This window comes from Neophocaena asiaeorientalis, unplaced genomic scaffold (assembly GCF_003031525.2).
Source record: "Neophocaena asiaeorientalis asiaeorientalis breed wild unplaced genomic scaffold, Neophocaena_asiaeorientalis_V1.1 scaffold110, whole genome shotgun sequence".
NCBI lineage: Eukaryota > Metazoa > Chordata > Mammalia > Artiodactyla > Phocoenidae > Neophocaena > Neophocaena asiaeorientalis.
In genome coordinates this window covers 1,095,879-1,117,974 of record NW_020175053.1, presented here as the reverse complement: position 1 = coordinate 1,117,974, position 22,096 = coordinate 1,095,879, and the positions used below count along the sequence as shown (strand labels likewise).

General features: G+C 46.0%; 1 protein-coding gene across 1 annotated transcript in view; it reads left to right on the top strand.

The window, feature by feature from the left end:
* Positions 1 to 22,096, top strand: part of L3MBTL4 (L3MBTL histone methyl-lysine binding protein 4) — a 297,887-nt gene that overhangs the window by 26,991 nt on the left and 248,800 nt on the right. Inside the window, exon 5 of the mRNA XM_024763900.1 lies at positions 15,555 to 15,646. Within this exon, the coding sequence (XP_024619668.1) occupies positions 15,555 to 15,646 (92 nt within the window). The remainder of the gene's footprint in view (positions 1 to 15,554; positions 15,647 to 22,096) is intronic.

Here is a 22,096-nt window from a genome sequence, read left to right as displayed (position 1 = left end):
GTGATTATATTGGACCCACGTGGATAAGCCAAGATGATCTCCCCATCTCAAGAAGCTTAATCACAGCAGCAAAATCACTTTTGCCATATAACATAGCATGTTAACAGTTTCTGGGGATTAGGGTAGGGACATCTTTGGGGGCTGTTATTCTGCCTCCACAAGTTCTAAGTTGCAGAATCACTTTGAGCCTCCTTGCAAGAAGTGGGAATTATTGTGTACCTGTTGCTAAGGGAATGGCACCATTATTGAGCTCCTTTATTTTAGGGTTTTTTAGTCGTGAGGTCTACAGTTATGGCACTTTCCTGTTGCATGTACACAGCATTAATATTCTAGTCAGGACCAAGGGGCTCTCATAACAAAAGAGTCCTAAAGAGCTCAGTGGCAAAGAGGCCGATGGGGACTAATGAAATCTTTGCTGCTGCTTTGGATGTGCTTTTCAGGAATTTAATTTCACAAAACCGTTCTAGATGTTTTTACATTAAAAATTTTCTTTAAACAGTGCTAATTTATCATTCAACTAATAAAAGTACTCTATTTTGCCCCAAATGGTCTGCTAGTGAACTGAAATTCAGTGTTCCTTCATGGATTTAAAACTTACATTCCCTGAGAATGATTAGTGTTTTGAAAGGTTAGCAAGCTGTGAGGTTAAGATATGATTTGGGGAATAATTTATTTTAAACACTTTCAGCATCAAGAGAACAAACAATCTCTTTTTGGGGGGAGCACTGCATTGGGTCTTTGTTGCTCTGCGAGGGCTTTCTCTAGTTGTGGCGAGCAGGGGCTACTCTCTGTTGTGGTGCGCGGGCTTCTCATTGCGGTGGCTTCTCTAGTTGCGGAGCACGGGCTCTGGGCGCTTGGGCTTCAGTAGTTGTGCACATGGGCTCAGTAGTTGCGGCGCTCAGGCTCTAGGGCATGTAGGCCTCAGTAGTTGTGGCGCACGGGCTTAGCTGCTCTGCAGCACATGGTATCTTCCCCGACCAGGGCTCGAACCCATATCCCCTGCATTAGCAGGCGGATTCTTAACCAGTGTACCACCAGGGAAGTCCCTAAACAATCTTGAATAATATTTTAAGTATGTCCATTAATTGAAGTCCAACAGGGGATGTCTTGAGTAGAGGAAACTCTAAATTCTGATCGACAGAATTAATTAAATTAATGAAAGTAGTAGTAACAACTGGAGCTCTATTATATTCACCAGATTACAGGAGATGTCTCTAGGATACAGAGAAGCAAACATCAAGGGAAATATGTAGTTAATCATTTTATGAAGAGGATATTGCCAACTCATACGGACGGATGTTAATTTGACGACTGATAGCATGGTATTCATAGGGGAGTATTTTAATATCAACCTGTAGTCATTTGGGTCTTCTTCACGGTGTCTCGGTAATACAGGTTATTCTCGTAGACCTGCCTTCCCCACCTCCACTACACATCAAGGGGGAAACCAGTTAACATGGGAAAATCTGCACACAAATGTCTCTTTACTGTAAACTTCACCATCACCTGAATATTCCCGTAAGAACTTGGAGCTTTCTTAGTTCTTCTTTCTCCTCTAGTGACAGACCTGGGCCCACTCAGGAATCCTGATGTGCATTCAACCCCCTGTTCAAGTGACCCTTCACCTCTTTGGCCTTGTCTCCTTGTTCTCGTCCCTGTGTCCACAGTCACCTGTCTGGTCTGATCTCTCAGTTGAGGTGATGAGTGTCTCTTCCTCTCCTCCACCTCCTCTTCTTTCCCTTCCTCGTCCTCCCCTCCTTTCTTCTCTCCTCCTCCTTCATCACTTGCTCTCTCTTTGTATCCTGATACATCAGTCTGTCCTGGATTTTATGTCTCAGTGCTTTATCTTCTCTCAGGTTTTTACTCTCTGCCTTCCATTTGAGTGTTGAGATTCCCCTGTGTTTCAGCTATGATTCTCTTCCCATTTTGCACTTTTTCTCTTGATGACTTCTGTTATCTGGATGGTACCCCGGTTGTTTCTGCCTCACTGCAGGTTCAAATCTCAGCTCCAAGCTGGAAGTGGATTCCACCTGGTTATCACACTCTCCCCAGTCTTCTTTTCTCTCTATTCTTTTAATGCTGTCACCATTTACCCATTCTCCTAAATATATGCATCTTAACCTTAATTACTATGCAAGTGAGGAAAACTAACTAAAGATGTGGGAGAAGTTGTTGTTGTTTTTTAATTAAAACAAGAGAGAATAATACAGGCATTTCTATAGCAACGCGTTTGAAACTCTGGATGATTTCCTAGCTAGTGATTATCAAAATGCACTCAGGAAAAGTTGAACATTTGAATAGGTCATACAGTAAAAGAGACTGGAAGGTGAGGTCCAGCCAGGATCACAGCTGAACTATTCTTCAACTTTAAAAGAACAGATCATTCCAATGATATTCAGACTCTTCCAAGCCACATAAAAAGGTGAAAAATTTTTTATGAAGCCAGCATATGAGCTTTGAGGAATGTAATATAAAAACCAAAACTCTAGGGCTTCCCTGGTGGCACAGTGGTTGAGAGTCCACCTGCTGATGCAGGGGACACGGGTTCATGCCCCGGTCTGGGAAGATCCCACATGCCGCGGAGCGGCTGGACCCGTGAGCCATGGCCGCTGAGCCTGCGCGTCCGGAGCCTGTGCTCCGCAATGGGAGAGGCCACAACAGTGAGAGGCCAGCGTACCGCAAAAAAACACCAAAAACCAAAACTCTAGACTGCAAATGCATATCACATACAAATATGAAATTCTAAATAAATATTGCCAAGTATAATCTAGCAATATATTAGAAAAATGATATCCTGTTACCAAGGAGGGTATAGTATTCAGTAGTGTAAACTTCACCAGTGAAACAGAGTTCAGTATTGTAAAATCTGCCAACATAATTCACACATCAACAGATTAAAAGGGAAAAGCCATATAATGATCTTTAACACTGAAAAAGACTTTTGGTAGAATTTAAGTGCCATTCCTAGCAAAAATTTGTATGTAAAATAGCATTGAATATAATTTAAATTATTTACCAAAATGTAATAGCAAATATACTGAACAGCTAAACATCAAAACCATTTACATTAAAATCAGGAAATAGAGGTGCCTACTATCACCATTGCTATTCACTACTCTCTTGGCGATTTTAGTGAATGAAATAAAAAACAAAATTTAATGAGTGGTATAAACCTTGGAAAGAGATAAAGCTATATTTTTTTGCAGCTGATGTGATTTTATACCTAGAAAACCCAGGAGAATCTAATTATAAGCTACTATTCAATAGAATTAATATAAGAAAGTTGAGGTGGTTGGATAGAGGATAAGTATAAAAAGTCATTAGCTTTTTCTGTATGTCATCAGCACCTAGAAATTGAAAAGGGAAAAATATTGCATGCATAAAAGCAATAATGTATAAAATATTTAGAATAAGTTGAACAGGAAATGTGAAGGGCCTTGTTAAGAAAACTAGAAAATTCTATTGATACATATAAATTAATATGTGAACAAATGGAAATACATGCCACAAAAATGTCAATTTCCATCAAATTAATAGTTAATCCAATTCCAAAATAGAATCCCAACTGGTTTTAATTTAAATTGGATACAGGTATTTTATACTGAAATCCAAGACATTCTGGTAGTATAGTAATAGACCAAGAATCTGTGGAACAGAATAGAGAAGCCAGAAAGAGTTGTGAGAATGTAATATATTACACATAGGCTAATATACACAATGTACATGGGTAAATCATTTTAGGAGGACAGACCATAGATTATTTAGTAGGTTATGTTTGCCAAACTGATCATCTGTCTAAAAAATTAATTCCTAGTAGACTGAAGACTTAAATGTTAAAAAAAAAAAAGTTTTACAAGAATATCTGTAGGAGACAAAATGAATTCTGTAGGAGTGAAGAAGAACTCAGTCAGGAATGGAAACTGTATTCTGTAAGTGAAATGTGGACATATCAAAATGAGTTTCAATGAAACTGAAAATTTCGTTATTTCACCCTTTCTGGAGGATGTTTTCATTGGATGTATAATTCTCACTTGACAGTTTCATGGTTTCATTGCATTAAAGATGCCATTCCATTGCCTTGTTGCTTCCATTCTTTCTGGTGGGAAGTCTGCAGAGCTCCTCCTGCTAATACTGCCTAGCTGCTTTCTCTGTTAGATTTTCTCCTTAACACGTATTGCCATCTGACATACTATGTATTTTACTTATTTATAATCTGTCTTCACACACTAGAATTTATGGTGGGTAATGGTAGGTTGTTTTGTGCTGTACTATAAGCTTGTAGCACATAAGCATTATGGTTAATATTTGTTGAATGAAAAATGAAAACGTAATGCCCTGAAGACAGTGTCGATTGTTTTGTCCACCGTGTTCTAATAGCCCTTAGTTCATGTCTCTGAAGTTGGATATTCCTTTTTGTATAATAGTTGCCTGGTTCGCCACTAAGCTGTAAGCTTCTTAAGGGGAAAAAAACCTGTATCTTCTTCTTTGAATCATTAGCAACTAACACAGGGCCTGTGTCACAGAAAACCCTGTTTGTTGAATCAATGAGCACACCTGGCTTGCACTGTTTTCTTGTTTTGTTTTGTTGAAATATAGTTGATGTACAATATTCTGTTCGTTTCAGGTGAACTACATAGTGATTTGGCATTTGCATACCTTATGAAATGATTACCACGATGAGGCTAGGAACCATTTGTCTCTGTACAAAGCTATTACAATATTATTGACCATATTTGCATTGGTTTTCTCTGTTTTGGTCATACATGACTCCTCCGTCCCCGTAGTCTGGCAGCTCTTTGAGTTGTTACTTCTGAAGATTACTGTTTCCAGTTTGCATTTCCACCTGCATACCTGTAAACTTTGTCCTCCTCACAGACTATGCTTCCAGCCTTTCTCCTGTTCACCTCTGGGCTTCGTTGGACCAGCACCCTTTCCTTGTTTTCTTATAGAAACCATCCTGAGGCTAATCCCACCACCTGTCTTTGATCCCATCTCTTTCCCCAGCTTCAGGTCCCTGCTTTTTCCTACCTCTTTAGTCATTCTCTGTGTTAAAGTCTCAGGTAAAGGCCATGTAAGCCCTTCCAATTACTAAAATTAGTGACCTTTGTTGAGTCCTCAAGTTGTTTTATATTTTTATTCAATTTGATAGCTACTACGCCCTACTTCTTGCAGGTATTTCTTCCCTCGTTCGTCCTGTTCTCTGGTTGCTCTTTCTCACTATCCTTTACTGATTGCTTTTCTTCTGCCCACATCTGACATACTTCAGTTCCCTAGAATTCTGCTCTTGGTCCCACTGCCTACTTTGTGCTCTTCATACACTCCCGGAGAATCTCAGCCCCCCTCTACACTGATGGCCATGAAATCCAAGTTCCCAGTCCTGATCTTTCTCCTGAAAAAGCCGTTTTTAATGCCCCCTAGATAGTTCATCCTGCATATCCTTTAGACCCTTTTGATTCCAGAGGTTTAGCATCTCTGAAAATGTATTCATCTTGCCCTCTACGCCTGTCTCGGCACAGTCATAAACTCGGTCTCCCTCCCACCTCACTGCTGTCCAGCATGTCAGGTCGTACTCACATCTCTCCCTGACTCCTCTCTGCTCCTCTCCATCCTCACCAGCTGTATCACATCAAGACCTCCTCATCTCGGGCTGGCTTGTTGAAACAGCCACCTTTCTGCTACCTCTGGTATCAGTTCTCTCTCCTTATTTCTACTCCATAATCTCTACAACTGCAACCAGCAATGTCTTTAAAAAAAATCAAAACTACCAAAAAACCAGCAATGGGCAGGGCAGAGGAGAAACAAGTCCAAAACTTATTATGGCATTTCTTTCCTTAAAAACTTCTGCTGGTTTCACAGCATGTATATGGGCTTAGGACTAAAATTCTTCCTGTGGTGTTTTTTTTTTTTTTGGCTGTGTTGGGTCTTTGTCTCTGTGCGTGGGCTTTCTCTAGTTGCGGCGAGTGGGGGCTGCTCTTCATCACGGCGCGCGGGCCTCTCACTGTCGTGGCCTCTCTTGTTGCGGAGCACAGCCTCCAGACATGCAGGCTCAGTAGTTCTGCCTCATGGGCCTAGTTGCTCCGCGGCATGTGGGATCTTCCCAGACCAGGGCTCGAACCCGTGTCCCCTACATTGGCAGGCGGATTCATTAGCAGGCGGATTCTTAACCACTGCGCCACCAGGGAAGCCCCCGTGGTGTTTTAATTAGATTTCTTTTGCAAGGAAGAGAGATCACTCCAGCTTCCTCAGGAAAAGGGCCGTACTATAAAATTCATGCTGAGGGAGGATGGGGACTCTTGGAAATTCAAGAACAGGACTGTGGTCAAAGAGTTCTCAGTCCTGCCCCTGTCTCTAGGGCCATCTGCATCTGGAGTTGACCCTCATTCCGGAGCTGGAGCTCTCCAACATGAGCTGCTTCAGAGGGAGAGCTTGTGAAAACAGCTCATAGGCATCCCGCCAAGAGTTTCTGATTCAGTAGATGCCCAAGATTTTGACTGATGCCCCAACTTTGTATTTCTAACAGTTCCCCAGGTGATACTGATGCTGTAGTTCTGAGTACCACACTTTGAGAACTTTATCCTTTAAGGCACGTGTCATGTCATCTGGGAAGCCTTCTTTGATGATATCAACCATAATTAGTTTTCTCTCTACTTTGTAGGTTTCTTCACGTTAATTAAGAACAGTGGTTCTCAAACTTTAGCATGCATCAGAATCACTTAGAAAAATTGTTAAAGTGGAGAGTTTGTGAATCATTAAGTCTGGGGTATGGCCTCCACAATTTGCATTTCTCACAAGTTCCAGGGGGTGACCACACTTTGAAAACCACCATGTTAGAATAAGTTGTTTACATACCTCTCTTCTCTGCTGTACACAGGTTTCCGGTGTTGGTCCTGTGCATTGTTGTTCTCTCCACTTGTGGCAGCACCTGGGGAAATGGCTGAGTCACCTCATTTTGGACCCTGAAATACTCTCTTGGTCACACCCTCAGAACCACGGGTCCTTCTACTCCTTCGTTCCATGGAAGCTTGTCAAAGCACTCACGTCCTGTGTGTTAGCTTTTCTGTTCCTCTGTGTTCGTCAGTAGTTTCCTGACTTCCTGTGCCCCTGGCCAGGTCGGGCCTCTGGAGCATTTCATCTTATGTGCTCAAGGCTGGTGCCCCTCATCCACTGGGCTGTCTCCTCATCGGTGCCCAGCTGTCCATGGACTGAACTATCTGCTCTGCTCCCAGACTGCTGGGAGCCCCTCTGAGAGTTACTGGCTTGGCCGAGCGGCTCTCAGGACGGCCTCGTGGGCCTCACATCTGTCCTAGAGGAATTTCCATCAGTGTCCTGCCCTTGTGCTCCCAGCGTGATGCACTCCTGGTCATGGAGATCGAGGTCCTGGGGTGATGTCTTCTCTCTCCTTCCCGAAGGTTCTCTGATGTTAGTAGGGCCCTTCCTCTGCTGTGTTCTCAGAGCATTCTGTCTTGCACATCCCCCTGGGTCACCCCCTCTTCTAGGAGCCTCATCTCTGTCTTCTGGTTCTTGTTCCTCAGCTGATGGATTGAAATGCCCTCTGCTACCTGCAGTCCTTAAGAATGAGAAGAGCTCCTTTTTCGTGATGTGACTGGTGCCCCTCCAGCTCTCCTGCGACCTGTCTCTTCTCCTCATCTGCAAGCCTCTGAGTGTGGCACACTTGCTGCTTCCCTGAGACTTTCTTTTCAGGGTTTGGCCTCGTGCAGTCTGACCTCCGAGCACATTCTTCCACCGAAGCCTCTGTCCCTGAGGTCACGGTGGCACCCTGGCTGCCTGGCCGCAGCTGCTTCTCCCAGGTTGGTCTCACTGGACCTTGTTCCGCATCGGACGGTGCTGGTCCTTCAGCCCTTGGGACGCTCTGCCGCCCTGACTTCCGGGTCTTGTGTGTGTCCCCAGGTCCCTGCCAGTTCCCCTTGTCCCCGTCCTCCTCCCGACGTCTTCACTCACCCGTGACGTGGATGCGCACGTTCTGACTTTGGTTCTTCTTTCTCCACGTTTCTCAGTTGTTGCCTCTTGCTGAAAAATTTGGGATCTCCTTTTGTTGGATATATATGCTTAGATTCTTCCAGATACCTAAAACTCAACATCTCTGACAATAACCCGTCCTCCTTGCAGCCTCCTGCGTTGCTCCCTCGATTTGCTGATCCCCCACGGGGTTCCCCCGATGGGTCCTCCTCCCTGGACCACCTCACCCTGCCCCACCCCGCCCCTGGAAGTTAGTTGTTGGCCGAGGTCCTTCGGTTTTAGCTCTGCATCGCCCCTTGGCTCCCCGCCTTTCTCTAGGGAACGCCCTCGTTACCTCTGCCTGGACCGTTGTCATCGTTCCGCCTTCAGTCTTTGTCTCTGGCATTTGTTTCCTTCTTACTCAGCACTGGTGCTAGAGCAAGTTCTTCCTTCCGACTTGGAAGAACTTGCCCGATTCCACGGTTACTTCCTCCCCGTGCGGCGACCCTGCCTTCTGCTCCGTGTGTCCCACAGGCTCCGTGGTGACACCCAGACGGGCGTTGTCAGGGGCTCTTCCCTCTGCAGCCTGTCCCTTTGCTCCTGCTGCCCCTGCCTGGACCACCTGCTGGCTTTCTGGTTGTCTGGGAGAGCAGCAGTCTCCAGGAAGCGTCCTCTGGTCAGAATTAATCCTTCTTTATTTTGTTCCCAGATGCATTGTCTGGGTTTCTTAACTGGTGTGCGTTAACACTTGTGTCTGCCTATTTATTCACAGGAACGTTGAGTCCTCCCGTATGCCGGGTGAGGGTGACACTTGTCTGTCTGCACGTGTGTCTCCCCCACTAGAGTAGGTGTCACGTGAGCACGAGTCAAGTCCCCGAGCATTTCCTGCTGTGTCCTGGCTCTCAGCACCCGCTACACGCAGGGAAAAGAGCAACAACTGGTTTTGAATTCAGTACTGGAATGAGATGCTGCCTACATTTGCAAATGAAAAATGTTCTCAGCAGAGCAGGCAGAAGTCCTTGCTACGGAGACACGCAGAGTTATTACCATGTGAGAGGTTGGGAAGTGCAGTTATATTCATGGAGCTTCTGTTTTGGGGTTATTTCCCAGCAGTGACAAGTTGTTATAACGTTGGGAAAATTGTATCATTTCCAGTTGGTACCACAAAGGGAGGCATTATTTATATCTGTGTGTAATAAAATTGGTTGGTTGCTACCGACAACCAACAAAAAAAAAATGTTTTTCTCACATTTTCTAAGATGCTGCCAATGGAGCCGGATGCAACATAACTTTTGAAATGAAGTTGAAACGTTGGTGTCAAAGACTGTGATTATGGTTAATGGAATTGGGGAGGTGTCTCTCAGGGACATGAGTTATAGGATTTACGTGGTTCTGTCCTTAAGAATGACAGTTTATTCATTCTTCACCCCTGGCCATTTTTTTTTTGTGGCCTCTCCCGTTGCGGAGCACAGGCTCCTGACGCGCAGGCTCAGCGGCCATGGCTCACGGGCCCAGCAGCTCCACGGCATGTGGGATCTTCCCGGACCGGGGCACGAACCAGTGTCCCCTGCATCGGCAGGCGGACTCTCAACCACTGTGCCACCAGGGAAGCCCACCCCTGGCCATTTTTAATTTTAGTTTAGAAAATCACTAATAAATATTGTGCAGTTTCCTAGAACTAGGTGTTCTTAGTGTCAGGTGAGGCTTCATCTGTCAGTCTCTGCTCTCCAAGGGGGATGAATGTGATGCCAAGTGGCCAGAGCGTGGGACAGGCAGCGTACCTGTACTCACGGGGTGTCTCATGATGGGGCTCCTAGAAAGATACTTTTGTAGGTAAAAATGGGGTCATACTAGAGAGAATATTCTTATAGCCCCCCTATTGATGAAACATTTTAACTTAATTTAAAAAATTTTATTTATTTATTTTTGGAAACAGTTTTTATCTATTTTTGATTCTATAATATATGGTTAAATTTTAATGTATCTTTGGTCCCCGAAGAAAATTTGATATATAGTTTTGTTTGTTGACAGATCATGCCTTTTTTTGGCAATGAATTTAAAATCAGCATGCCTCACTTTTTAAATGAGGAAGAGAATGTTTAAAATCATCAGTATAATTAAATATGATAAAATTACCTTCAGTTAACAATATACTGTTATAATATTTTTTGTTTTTTTATTGAAGTATAGCTGACTGACAGTGATTCAGGTGAACAGTTATATATGTGTGTGTGTATATAATATATATGTGTGTGTGTATATATTATATATATGTGTGTGTGTATATGTTATATATATGTGTGTGTATATATATATGTGTGTGTGTGTATATATATTATATATATGTGTGTGTGTATATAATATATATGTGTGTGTGTATATATATATTATATGTGTGTGTGTGTATATATGTTATATATATGTATATATAATATATATATTCTTTTTCAGATTCTTTTCCATTATAGGGTATTACAAGATAGAAAGAAATTTAAGGTTTGAAAAAAATCACAGAGCTAGATGACAGCTAGGGCTTCTTTCCATTTTTAAACAGCATGCTGTGCTTTTTATGTTATGGAATTTTGTAAGAGGAGTTGAGAACAAAAAACACTAGCACGCACATATGGAGGACTGTTCATATAAAGAGCTGAAATAAAGGAGTAGAGGTTGTTTTCTGTCAATTTAAATAAACTGAATTATTCCAAACTCCAGATCTGAAATGATAAAGCAGGACACAATTGTGGTGTACAGGATTAACAGGTATCTGGTCTGGGATGTATCCTGCTCAGTGTGCCATTTTCCAAGGGCGATGTTGCTGCCTGGTCCTCTTAGACATGGTGAGCCCTTTGTAAAGGGGGTGCTTCTAAGAGCTAACCCTATGCATCCCAGTGTCTGCTGTCTGTGAGGACGTGGCCTGGCTCAAGTGCACCTGTGCTTTCATAGGGTGTAACACACATGCACACGCCACCAGCCTCCAGCCCATCTAAGCACTGACCCTGCTTTCTTTCAGCATTTTGAATAAACTGTCCCATTCTCTCCTGGCCTGAAAGGCTTCTGTTGAGAAGTTCGCTCATAGTGTTATGGGGTTTCCCTTGTATGTGACGTCTCTCTTTCTCTTGCTGCTCTTAAAATTCTTTCTTTGTCTTTGACTTTTGACTATTTAATTATAAGGTGTCTCTGTGTAATCCTATTTGGGTTCAACCTGTTTGGGGCCCTTTTGGGCCTCATGGATGTGAAATGTCCATTTCTCTAAGTTTTCCACCATTATTGCTTCAGATACACTTTCCATCCCTTTCTCTTTCTCTTCTCCTTCTGGAATTTCCATAATGCGAATATTGTTTCTTTTCACCGTGTCCCATAATTCCGCCCAGCTTTCTTCTCTGTTATCCTCCTTTTTTCTTGTTGCTCCTCTGACTGGGGAATTTCCAGTGTCCTATCCTCCAGGTTGCCGATCCTTTCGTCTGCATGGTCCAGTCTACTCTTGAAACTCTCTATTGAATTTTTCAGTTCGGTTAGTGTATTTTTGAACTCCAGGGCTGTTTTGTTATTGTGGTTGTTTTGATGGTGGCTGTTTCCTTGTTGAGCTTCTTGTTTTGTTCATGCATTGTTTTTCTAGTTTCATTTAATGGTCTGCGTTTTCTTGTAGCTAATTAAGCTTCCTCTGGAGGACTATTCTGAATTCTTTGTCTGACAGTTCATAATTCACTCTTTTTTAAGGTCAGTCATTGGAGCTTTATTGGTTTCCTTTGCTGGTGCCATAGTTACCTGGCTTTTCATGACCCTTGATTCCTCACGTTGGAATCTGTGTGTCTGAGTAGTGGGGCTCGTCTTCCAGGCTGTGCAGTTTGCTTTGGCAGAGACGGTTCTTCACCAGTCAGCTTGGCTTGGGCTCAGCTTGGGTTTCTGGGCGTGTCTGCTGGTAAAGCCCTTGGGCAGGTGGGCCTGCTGTTAGGGTTTATTTGGGGTGAGGCATCTGTTTGAGCTCAGAGGACAGGGATGGGGGCTGTGCCCTGGCCCAGAACAGGTGGACAGGACGGCTGGCTGGGTTCCTCCCCAGGTGGGGCTGGAGGGTGGGCTCTGCAGTCGCCTGGGCTCTCTGGTCAGGCTCATTGGATGGCCAGGACTGGGCACGTATTCAGTAGTGGACAGGGTGTGAGTTAGCTTATCTCCCTGGCAGGGCAGCAGGCTGCGACCTAGGGCCTGCACAGCTCATTGTTGGGGCCCTGAGTGTGCACTGAGGGTGAGGCCACTGGCTCTGCTCTGCAGACAGAGGAGGCCCCAGGCTGTGCTCCTTGTTCAGGCGCCCACATGCGGAGGGCTGTGGAGTGGGCTTCACAGTGTCCCCTGTGGTCTGGGTGGATTCCCAGGGGACAGGCTGTACTCGGTGGTGAGCAGGGCTGTGAGGTAGGTCCCCTGCCCACGTGCAGTGGGTAAAGCAGCTTGAAAGCCAGTAAAGCTCTTTGTTTGTCATCTTACCTTAAGCTGACCCATACCCCAGTTCCCTGGCTGAACAGGGCCACAGGCTTTGCTCAAATGCCGGCAGGCACACATCTTCCAGGACTGTCCCAGCGCTTCTGGTCGATGGTTCTGGAAGGCTCTCTCTACGTGGGTGGGCTGGGACGCAACACCTGGCGTGGGCTTGGGCAGAGCAGGCTCAGGGCCAACAGAACTCCTCCCTGAGGGTCCGATGCAGGCAGGTATGCACCCCATCGAGCTCCCTCGTCAGACTGCGCCCTGACTTGGTTCTGCAGGTGAGCAGAGCTGCAGGTTGAGGTCCCCACCTGGGTGATGCAGGTGTGAATTCCATCCCGAGATCCCTGTGCAGATGTCACGAGCCCCTCCCCCCTCTCCATCACAGTCAGTCCCCAGCGTTGTGCCCTCCAGATTCCACTGCAGTCCCTGTGGGGCGACGTCAGAATAGGGGCTCCCACATAGTGACCCAGGATTCTGGGGTCCTCATTTCCCACTGGATGAGCCTGAGGCTTGGGGAGGCCTGGGGGAGGGGCAGTGTGGTCAGCGTCACCTGCAGCCCCTACTCTCCACTCCCACTGTGTCCTTCTGGGCATCTGTCTGGGTCTCTGGGGTGCAGGGGCGGCTTCAGCCTCACCCCCGGGTCTGGGTTCTCTCAGTGTGTCTTGGTCTTGAATAGTTGTTCGTGGTTCTTGTGAGGAATGACCTTCTTCTATGTTGGGGACGACATGGTGATGTCACCCCTCACACACAAGTTTTTCAGGAACACAGCTGTTGTAGAAAACGAGACATTTATATTTGCTTTGGAGCCAACGCTGCTGTAATGTTTTTGGTAACGCTTATAATTGTGATGTTGTAAAATGCTTATGTGAAAATAGGGATGTTGAATAATCTTACCAGAGAATGTTCAGGGTTTATCAAATTGCTTTCTGTGTTTAGCAAAATAAAATATCGCATGTCGTGTAGAAATGGCAGCAAATCTTCTAGTACTGTGATGGCTAACAGACTGCGAGCTCCTTGGTGGGAATCACACAGAGATGTCGCACTGTTTCCAAAGCGAGGAAATCCATTGATAACAGTTCTCTCAGCCTTATTTGATGGTTAAAGTGCTTTTTAAAATTCTTTCACTTTAATAAGTGTATTTCTTAGCAAGAACAGGTCAGCGTCTTGTGATTGATAAACAGTAGTTATTAATGTGCATGCTCTGTGGGTCTGTTTTAAACTGTAATTTGATATGATTTTTTCCTTATAACCTGAGCTTAAATTACTTTTTTTGGTCAATTGTATATATGAATATTAAAGGGAAAAATAATACACATTATTTCTTTTTCATTTACTAGACCAGGGACTGGGTCATATTCTTATTCCAGCAGGCAGCATGCTTCTTGGCATGTGAAGAGGAGCTCAGAACATATTTTTTAAGTGATTAAAAGCCCATATTACGTCTTCCTGCACAGCTGGTGGAGTTTCGTGTTTGTTATTCCATCAGGTTGCTTCACCGTCTTGAGAGGTTCCGAATGTTTGACTTGGAGGTGTGCCTAACTACCTGTCACCGCCAACATGCTTGTAGTTCTGACCTTTCACCATCTGGACCTTCCTCGGGAACACTTCACAACAAGATAAATGTTAATAGCAATGTTCACAGAGCCCTTTTGACCAGAATTCTCCAGGAGCGTGTGTGTATGAGTGTGTGTGTGCAACTGTGCGCGTGTGTGTGGTTGGTTATAATAATGCTTGTCGAGAATTTTAAAACTGCAGAAAGTAACAAGGAAAGAATACTTACATTAATCCCACCACCCGCGTATAATCACCGTTAATATTTTTCTGTTTCTTTCCAATTTCTTTTCTGTGCGTGTGTGTTTGTATATGTAGACACACATATATGCCTATTGCCTTGCATGAAGAAGGGGCTTTATAAGTATGTGAAAAACAAATGTTTTAATGTATATAATAATTTGTATTTTAAAAATTAAGATCATAAAATATATACTGTTTTGTGTCCTTACTTTGATAATAAATTCTCAAGATATCCCAGAAAATTCCCAAGATATTTTATAAAAAGTATAGTTTTGACTTCATAATCATATATGTATATATGTGTATATGTATATATAAATATCATTTATTTAACTTTTCTCCCATGTTAATATTACTTTGCATTTTTGCTGTAATAATTGTGTGATGTCCATTTTCACCATCAGCTTTTATCAGGACCACTTCCTTAGCATATTAACCCTAGAGAAGGAGTTATTGGAACATAGAATATAAACTTAAAACAATTATTAATCTTTGTGCCAGATTTTTATTATTTAAAATGATATTTTTATTGAATTACAAAGGATAGTTATTCATCTAGAAAAGTAGAAAACTAAAGTACAAAGAAAAATGGGAAGAAATTATTTATAATCCCGGCACCTAAAGATGACTTCATTTACGATTTTGATTTACATGATTTTAGTGTTTTTTGTTTCCATTATGTATTTTACCAAAAAAGATCATTTTGTTTCCTAAACTTTTTTTCCCCACTTAGTGTAGCATTAACATAGCCTTTCTCTGCCATTCAGCAGTCTTCTGCAATGTAATTTTATGAGCTGTTATTAAAACGACACATCTGTACAGTGCATTTAATCAGCCCTCTCTTCAGTTTGTTTCCACTATTTCACTATTATGAAGGGTTCTAGGATAAACTCTTGGGCACATCACTGTAATTGCATTAAGACAAATTCCTAGGAGAATGGCTGGTTCAAAGTATGCAAATAATTTTTAAGGCTTTTGACAGTTTGCACGTTGCCTTTCGACAGGTTGTACCAATTGGCATTCCCACAAAGAGGAGGCAGGAAAGTGAAAGGAGATTACAAAAAAAAAGTTCAGGTCCTTCACCTTAAAAGTAACCAAATCACCTTCTAGAGAACCTGTGCCTGTTCTAACCCAGGAAAAGCTGGGGATGTGAGGTGACGTGATTGTACCAGATGCTCACAGGACGCCAGCGATAAGGCTCCTTGCTGTTAGTTGCTTGGTCTTCTGATCATCGGTTTAAGTAATTAGCCTGCTTCTTGCATTTATCTTCAATTGCATAATTTTTCAGTCACTAATTGTGTCAAGAACAGCCCTTGTGTTTTCTCTTCCAGCCCCTGCGGTGGCCACGCATGAGGCCTGGTCTTGGGAGCAGTACTTGAAGGAACAGGAGGCCGTGGCAGCGCCCGTTGAGCTGTTTTCCAAGGTGAACAAATCCCTGAAGGTCTTACAGTTTTGCAGGGAATCCACACTTAAGAGAATCCACTGAAATGAAATCGTTTGCCTAGATAGCATACCAACTTATCTGACTTGTAGACTTTGCTGGAGATTGACATAACAAAGCTAATCCAAGCCTTAGTGATTCCGTGTGTGCTCTGGGGCCGGCCCGCCTGGGTTGAAACCTAGCAATGCCACCTCGGGCAGGCCATCCAGTCTCTCTGTGTCTCGGGGTCCTCATTTGTAAAGCAGGGGAATCACCACACCTGCCTCCTTGGGTCGCTGTACGTGTGAAGGACGTCGGATATAACAGGCACGTGGTAGACACCAAGCGTGAGTCCTTCTTCTTCTTCGCCAATGTTACCTGCATCTGTCCACACAAGGATCAGTGCCACGCATCTGTTTTGATGTGCTGCATGAAGTGGTGGGTCAGGCAGCATGTTGGAGGGGACAGTGAACCCCCTAAAGCAGGTTGTCCCTGACTGTAGGGACGCCCGGAGCAGCCCCAGTAGACTTGCTCCACCCAATGACTCCTGGCACCAGGGGCTTGCAGCTCTGGGGTTCATCTTGGTACCCAAGGTACCAAACTTTCCAATGCCCTTTCTCTTCTTCTCGGGCTGTGTTTTCATTATTTCAGGGGCGATCTGAATTTTAAAAAATCGCATCAGATTTGCATCATTATATTGCATTTTAACCAGCAGAGAGAAGCTAAAACTTTTTATTTGCTTCACTTTTCATGACATCCGTTGAGTTACTTGTAGTACGTTTTATTATGTGAGAAGGCTAGCAGTTTTAATCTAGGACATGGCAGTAGAACCGGGGAGAAGAGGTGTAGCCGGCACGGAATGAAAGCAGAGCCAAGTGTTGGCACCTCACAATTTAAGACATACTGAATATCGACTTGTGGGTTCTCCACCCAGTCCTCATACCAGGTGCTTCCAGGGAGCTTTGGAAAACACGGACGTGCATGTTCCTGAGACCTGCTGAACTAGAACCTCAGGGTGTGGCTGGGGAGGCCATGGGTTGGAAGCCTCCTCGGGGCTCCTGTGCGCAAGTAGAGGTCCCCTGGGGGAGAAGGCTTAAGGTCTGTGCAGGTTCTGCTGAGGACTCGGGTCCTGCTGCCCCCACTGCCGTCATGTGACAAGACTTAGGGCGTTCGTTCCACTAAGCGTGTAAGTTCCCGAGGTGACAGGATGCACAGTGCCTGTTCTCAGTGTGCTCTTGTCACCAGCTGTGTTGAGTGGCTTCCGGAAACCTCTCCTTAGTTCTGAGTGTAGATGCTCTTTACAGAGGGTTGGCTTTGACCGGGGTGACCCAGTGTAACTTGTAGTCGCCCTTTCCAGCTCGCCCTGTGCCGTCTCATGCCCTTCCTGCAGTGGTTACTCCAGGTCAGAGGGTAGAGGGCTCAGGCCAGGAGCCAGCGAAGGCCTGTGCATTTCTGTGACCTCCAAGGGCACATGTAGCCTAGCTGGGGTCCAGGATGCGAGGGCACAGGCCAGGCTGTGACCCGATGGCTGTGCTTGGTGAGATGACCGTCCAGGATCTCAAGGCAGCCAGAAGCCATGAAGGCGGAGATTGACCAAGAAGGGCACAGTGTCCTAGGAATCAGACCTGCGTGTGTCCTCGGACCAGGACCCCAGGACAGGGATCCTCTCTTACCTCCACCAGGACCCTCTGGGACTGTGTCTGATGTTTGGATGTTGGGGGTGAAGTGTGTGTGGTTCCCAGGGCAGGGCGAGTTCTGGCCGATGGCAGCAAAGTGCTAGATCCCCGTCCAGCTCCCACCTTCTCCCCTCATCTCAGCCAGTGTGTGTTCACTTTATTTCTCAGACTTTCTTCTTTCAAATCCTTTAAGGTCCATCAACTCACGCAGAATGGAGTTTCTCCCCAGATTCCCCTTGGGTCTTAGTGCTGACTGAGGCACCTCCAGGGCAAGTGTGGGATTTCTGTCCTGAAGTAGATCCTGAGGCTGCGTTGGGGACCGTGTAGTGATGGGCTGTGGGCCATATAGCCTCCCCCTTGACCTTCTGAGACCCAGAAGGTCAGGGGAGGGGAGCAGGGGGCAGGGCACACCATCTGCATGGTTCCTTGGCTAAAACTATGACTTCCTCAAGCTTCTGAACTCTAACCTCTGTCAGCTCTGAAGGTGACAGTGAGGCATTAGCACAGCAGGCAGCAGCCGCATCTGATGTGGTGGCCGCCTTTCCCTTCACTCGGAGTTTCACAGTCAAGCCACTCACGTGTGGCTTGACAGTGAAACTCAGGCTCCATGTGTGCAAAGCACCACGTAAGACCTGGACAGAAACACTAGTGTGCTTGTGACACGGACTCTTAAAGTTTTGCCATCTAGTTGGGGTGTAAGATATGTCCAGAAAACATGGTAACAGCACGAGGGAGAATTGTTGATTGTCCTTGGAATATGCAAGTAATGAGCTTACTAGGTGTTTTGTGCTGAGATGGGGCTTCGTACCACCTGCGTGTGAAGGGGAAGTCATCACCTATTACATCTGGTTTGTCCTGAGGATGGAAGATGTTGCCCTAATTGAGCATTTGTACATATATATATATATATATATATATATATATGTTCTGTATGTACTATATATACACAATACATATGTGTGTGTGTGTGTGTGTGTGTATATATATATATATATGTAAGATGAAGTAAGCATGGTTTATGATCGAAAATAGGTTTCAATAGAATAAAAAAGGCAGGTGGTACACGCCTCCTCCTTCCAAGCAGGAGGATCAGACTGAACTCAGTTTTGTGTTGGCATTGTGCTCTTGACTATTAATGTTCATTTTCATTGTGTAAATATTATAACCACGGTGGTCAGGTCAGCCAGCTGAGATGGAACTCTTCAGCTTTTAATAGTGAAATGTTGAAAATAAAACTTAGAATACTTTGCATATCCTGAATGGAAAACTACTCAAAAGAACATTGCTTTACTTTTAATATATAGTTTCCATTCTAATATTCAAGTTTTAGAAAACATACCAATGACACACACAGAAACACACACTGTCAATTCTTTCATGCAGATCAGATACGGATTCTACCAAGAAAATGTGTGGGTATTTTTAAAGAAGAGTACACTTATTTCATTTGCACGTGGGTTTTTTTGCATCTTGTAGGTCTATTTTAAATATCTTTTTGTACAAGACAAAGTTTTTCACTTTTTATAATTTATTTTACCATCTGGAGTAATGAGTATACAAGGATGTAAACACCTTCTGTTGACGTAGAAAATTTTAAAACATTTTCTCTTCATTACTGGTGGAATGTGCTAATCTCGATTTGATTTAAACTTTAAAGGATTGTTTTGAGGTTGGTTTTAAGAACTTTTCTCTGTCCTCTCTCCCTGACAGTCATCTCCTCATCAGACGTGTCTCCCTAAAGCCTTCTTCCTTCCTGTCGATCGTCACAGGTCCACACCTGTCGGCCTGGAGTCGAGGCCGCGGGGTCTGGCCCGTCCACACGGGGCTTCTCTGGGCCTGTGGGGCTGGTCCCCACGCTGGCTCCGCTTGACTATTCCATCTTTATCCGAGTATGCAGGCCTTTTGTGTCTCTCTTGTTCTTTGAACCTCATGGGTCCGTGCCCCCCTCAGACGCCCCTCTTTCATGAAGCTGCCCCGTCCCGCCCACCCTGCCCTGTCTGCTCGGACCTGCCAGGCACCTCCATCTGCACATCTGAAGGGCAGGGGACGGGACAGGAGTAGCATGAAGACGGGACCCAGATCTCCACCTGGGGTCAGATCACTGTCGGGCTCCAACTGAGGGAGCACAGCCGCCCTGGGGTTGCCAGGTAGATTAGGCCCCTGAAAAGCAGGGAGACTTGCACATTTTAAAAATAGTTTGGTATTTCAGAACAAAATGAAAGTGATCATGAGAAAGTTAAAAGTCTCTGGGATGTCTTCATATATCTTTTATAGTTTAGTAATATAGTTCTAATTTGAATTCCATGTGGCTAGGTGTTGTATTAATTTCCTTTTGCTGCTGTAACAAATTACCACAGTGGCTTGAAACAACACAAATTTATTACCTTAAAATTCAGAATGTCCCAAGCCTAAACTGGGGCCAGCAGGGCTGCATTCGTTCTGCAGGCTGTGGGGAGGATCTATTTCCTTGCCTATTCTAGCTTCTGGGGGGCCACCTGCATCCGTTGGCTTGTGGGCGCACGTCACTGCAGCTTATTTCCATCCTCGCGTCTCCTTCCCTGGTCCTTCTACCTCCCTCTTATAAGGACCCTTGTGATGGCATTGGGCCAGCTGGACATTGCAGGACCTTCTCCGCATCTTCAGATTCTTCACTTAATCACGTCCACAAAACCCCTTTTGCCGTGTGAGATACCAGCATCGCAGGTTCCAGGATTAGGACCTGCACATCTTCGGGGGCCACTGTCCTGCCGACCACAGGTGCCACCATCTCCTTTCCATTGCTGGTGCTTCTCTGTCCCGGCCCCTGGCCCGAGTGACTTCTTATGCGTCTGTTCCCTCGCCTTATCCTCCCGTGATTCCGCTCTCCCCACCTGGGGTGAAACAAGCGTTGCAGTGTCCTCAGTGGCTCCAGCCGAAATGCACACCCGCTCCCCCATGGTCTCTGCTTCCCAAGAGCCTTGCGCGCTGTGGCCGGGCCTGGCCGCCCTCCAGGGCCTCGGTCAGTCGCCCCCTGTCTCCTAGGAGGGCGGCTCTCTGAGGCATCTTCCCTCACTCCCGTCAGGAGGCGGTCACCCCTGGGATGGATATGATGAGACCCTCTTCGCTTCCTGTCACCAGCCTTCACTCCCTGCACCGCCCTTCCTCCTTCCCTTGTTGCCCTGGACGAAGTTCCCTCCTCCATCTGGCATCCCTTTACCTGTGCGCAGAGCCCTCCCAGTCCTGCTTCCCGGGAGATCACGGATCCGCTGCATCGGTCCTCACCCTCACACGGGTCCTCACCCCCCAGGTTACAAACACGCTGTCGATTCCAGCTTGAAGATGAACACTGCCCCGGGCTCTGCATTTTCCTCTCCATTTTATCTCCCGAGTCTGGTGTAACTTCTTAAAATTTCAGGCCGCGTTTTCTCTTTCCTTGGTTCTTCTAACCTTTTCCTCCTCCAGCCTCTGCATCCTGACCTTTCCTGCCATTGCTGCCTGATGCTCCCCCTCAGAAGTGACCCCCAGGAGTTCATATCCGCCACCCACCCCAGCACCCTGTCCATGCTCAGCCCCTCACGGTGCTCAGTCCGGCCCCCTCCTCGCAGGCCCTTCCTTCTCCTGTGACGTAGTCTGAGGCCGTTCTCTGTGGCTCCCCGGGCATCTCATCATCTCCTGAACCCCGTTCCTCCAGACGCACCGGGCTCCTGGTCTTGGGGCTCTTCCCCTCCGTCTCTCTGCCTGCACCCCCTGCCCCTGCGATGGCACACAGCTCTCCTGCATGCAGCGCAGCTTGCGTCCCCAGCCCCTTGTCCTGGGAGAGGTTGGCAGGGGTCCTTCCTCTCTGTGCCCCGTGTGTGTTCGGTGGTCTAGTCAGCTCACCTTCACCTCCTAATTCTTCAGTACCTTCTCTGTGCACCTACCACTCCTGCCTTAATTTAGGAATAAGCCCTGCTTTTTTCCCCCACACACATTGTAGCTAAAGTTTCTTAAATGCTCTCAATCCAGGCTGGCCCCGCCGTGAACCTTTCTTGCAGGTGGTTGCCAGAATCATCTTTGTGAAGTGCGGTTCTGTTTATCGTTTGTGTACTGGGTATGTTTGACCACGTCAGTTGTCATTCTCTGGGATGACAGGTAGGTGTATTTTGCTCCTTAGTGGAATTGTAATCTCCTGGAAGACTGACTGGGTTTCCTTCTTAATTCCTCTCTGCGTGTTGGTTCTCTGGGACAGGAACACTTTTGAGAGCCTTTTATTTACTCGGGGCTTTTCATAGGCTGCCTCTTCAAGTCCTTCCAGCCTCTTCCCCCCTCACTGTATAGAGAAGGGGCCTGTAGTGCATTCTTCTGACTCTTAGTTGATTTAGCTGAAAAAGGCAGCCAGCATCACCCCCTCTCCGGGACTACTGAAGAATCACATATGATGTACATAACAAGTTCAGCATGATACCGTGTCTGACGTGTAGTTCACTTTACTAAATGCCAGCAACTCTTCAAACCACTCTTCTCTTGGGTCCCAGTCCTGTGCTTCTCGGAACCATCCCTTGTCTGGAATGCCAGCCCGGCCTGCTCCCTGGCCCTGCTCCCCGGCCCTGCTCCCCAGGCCCTGCTCCCCGGGCCCTGCTCCCCGGGTCCTGCTCCCCAGGCCCTGCTCCACGGCCCTGCTCCACGGCCCTGCTCCCTGGCCCTGCTCCCCAGGCCCTGCTCCCCAGGCCCTGCTCTCCGGACCCTGCTCCCCAGCCCTGCTCCCCAGGCCCTGCTCCCTGGGCCCTGCTCCCCAGCCCTGGTCCCCGGGCCCTGCTCC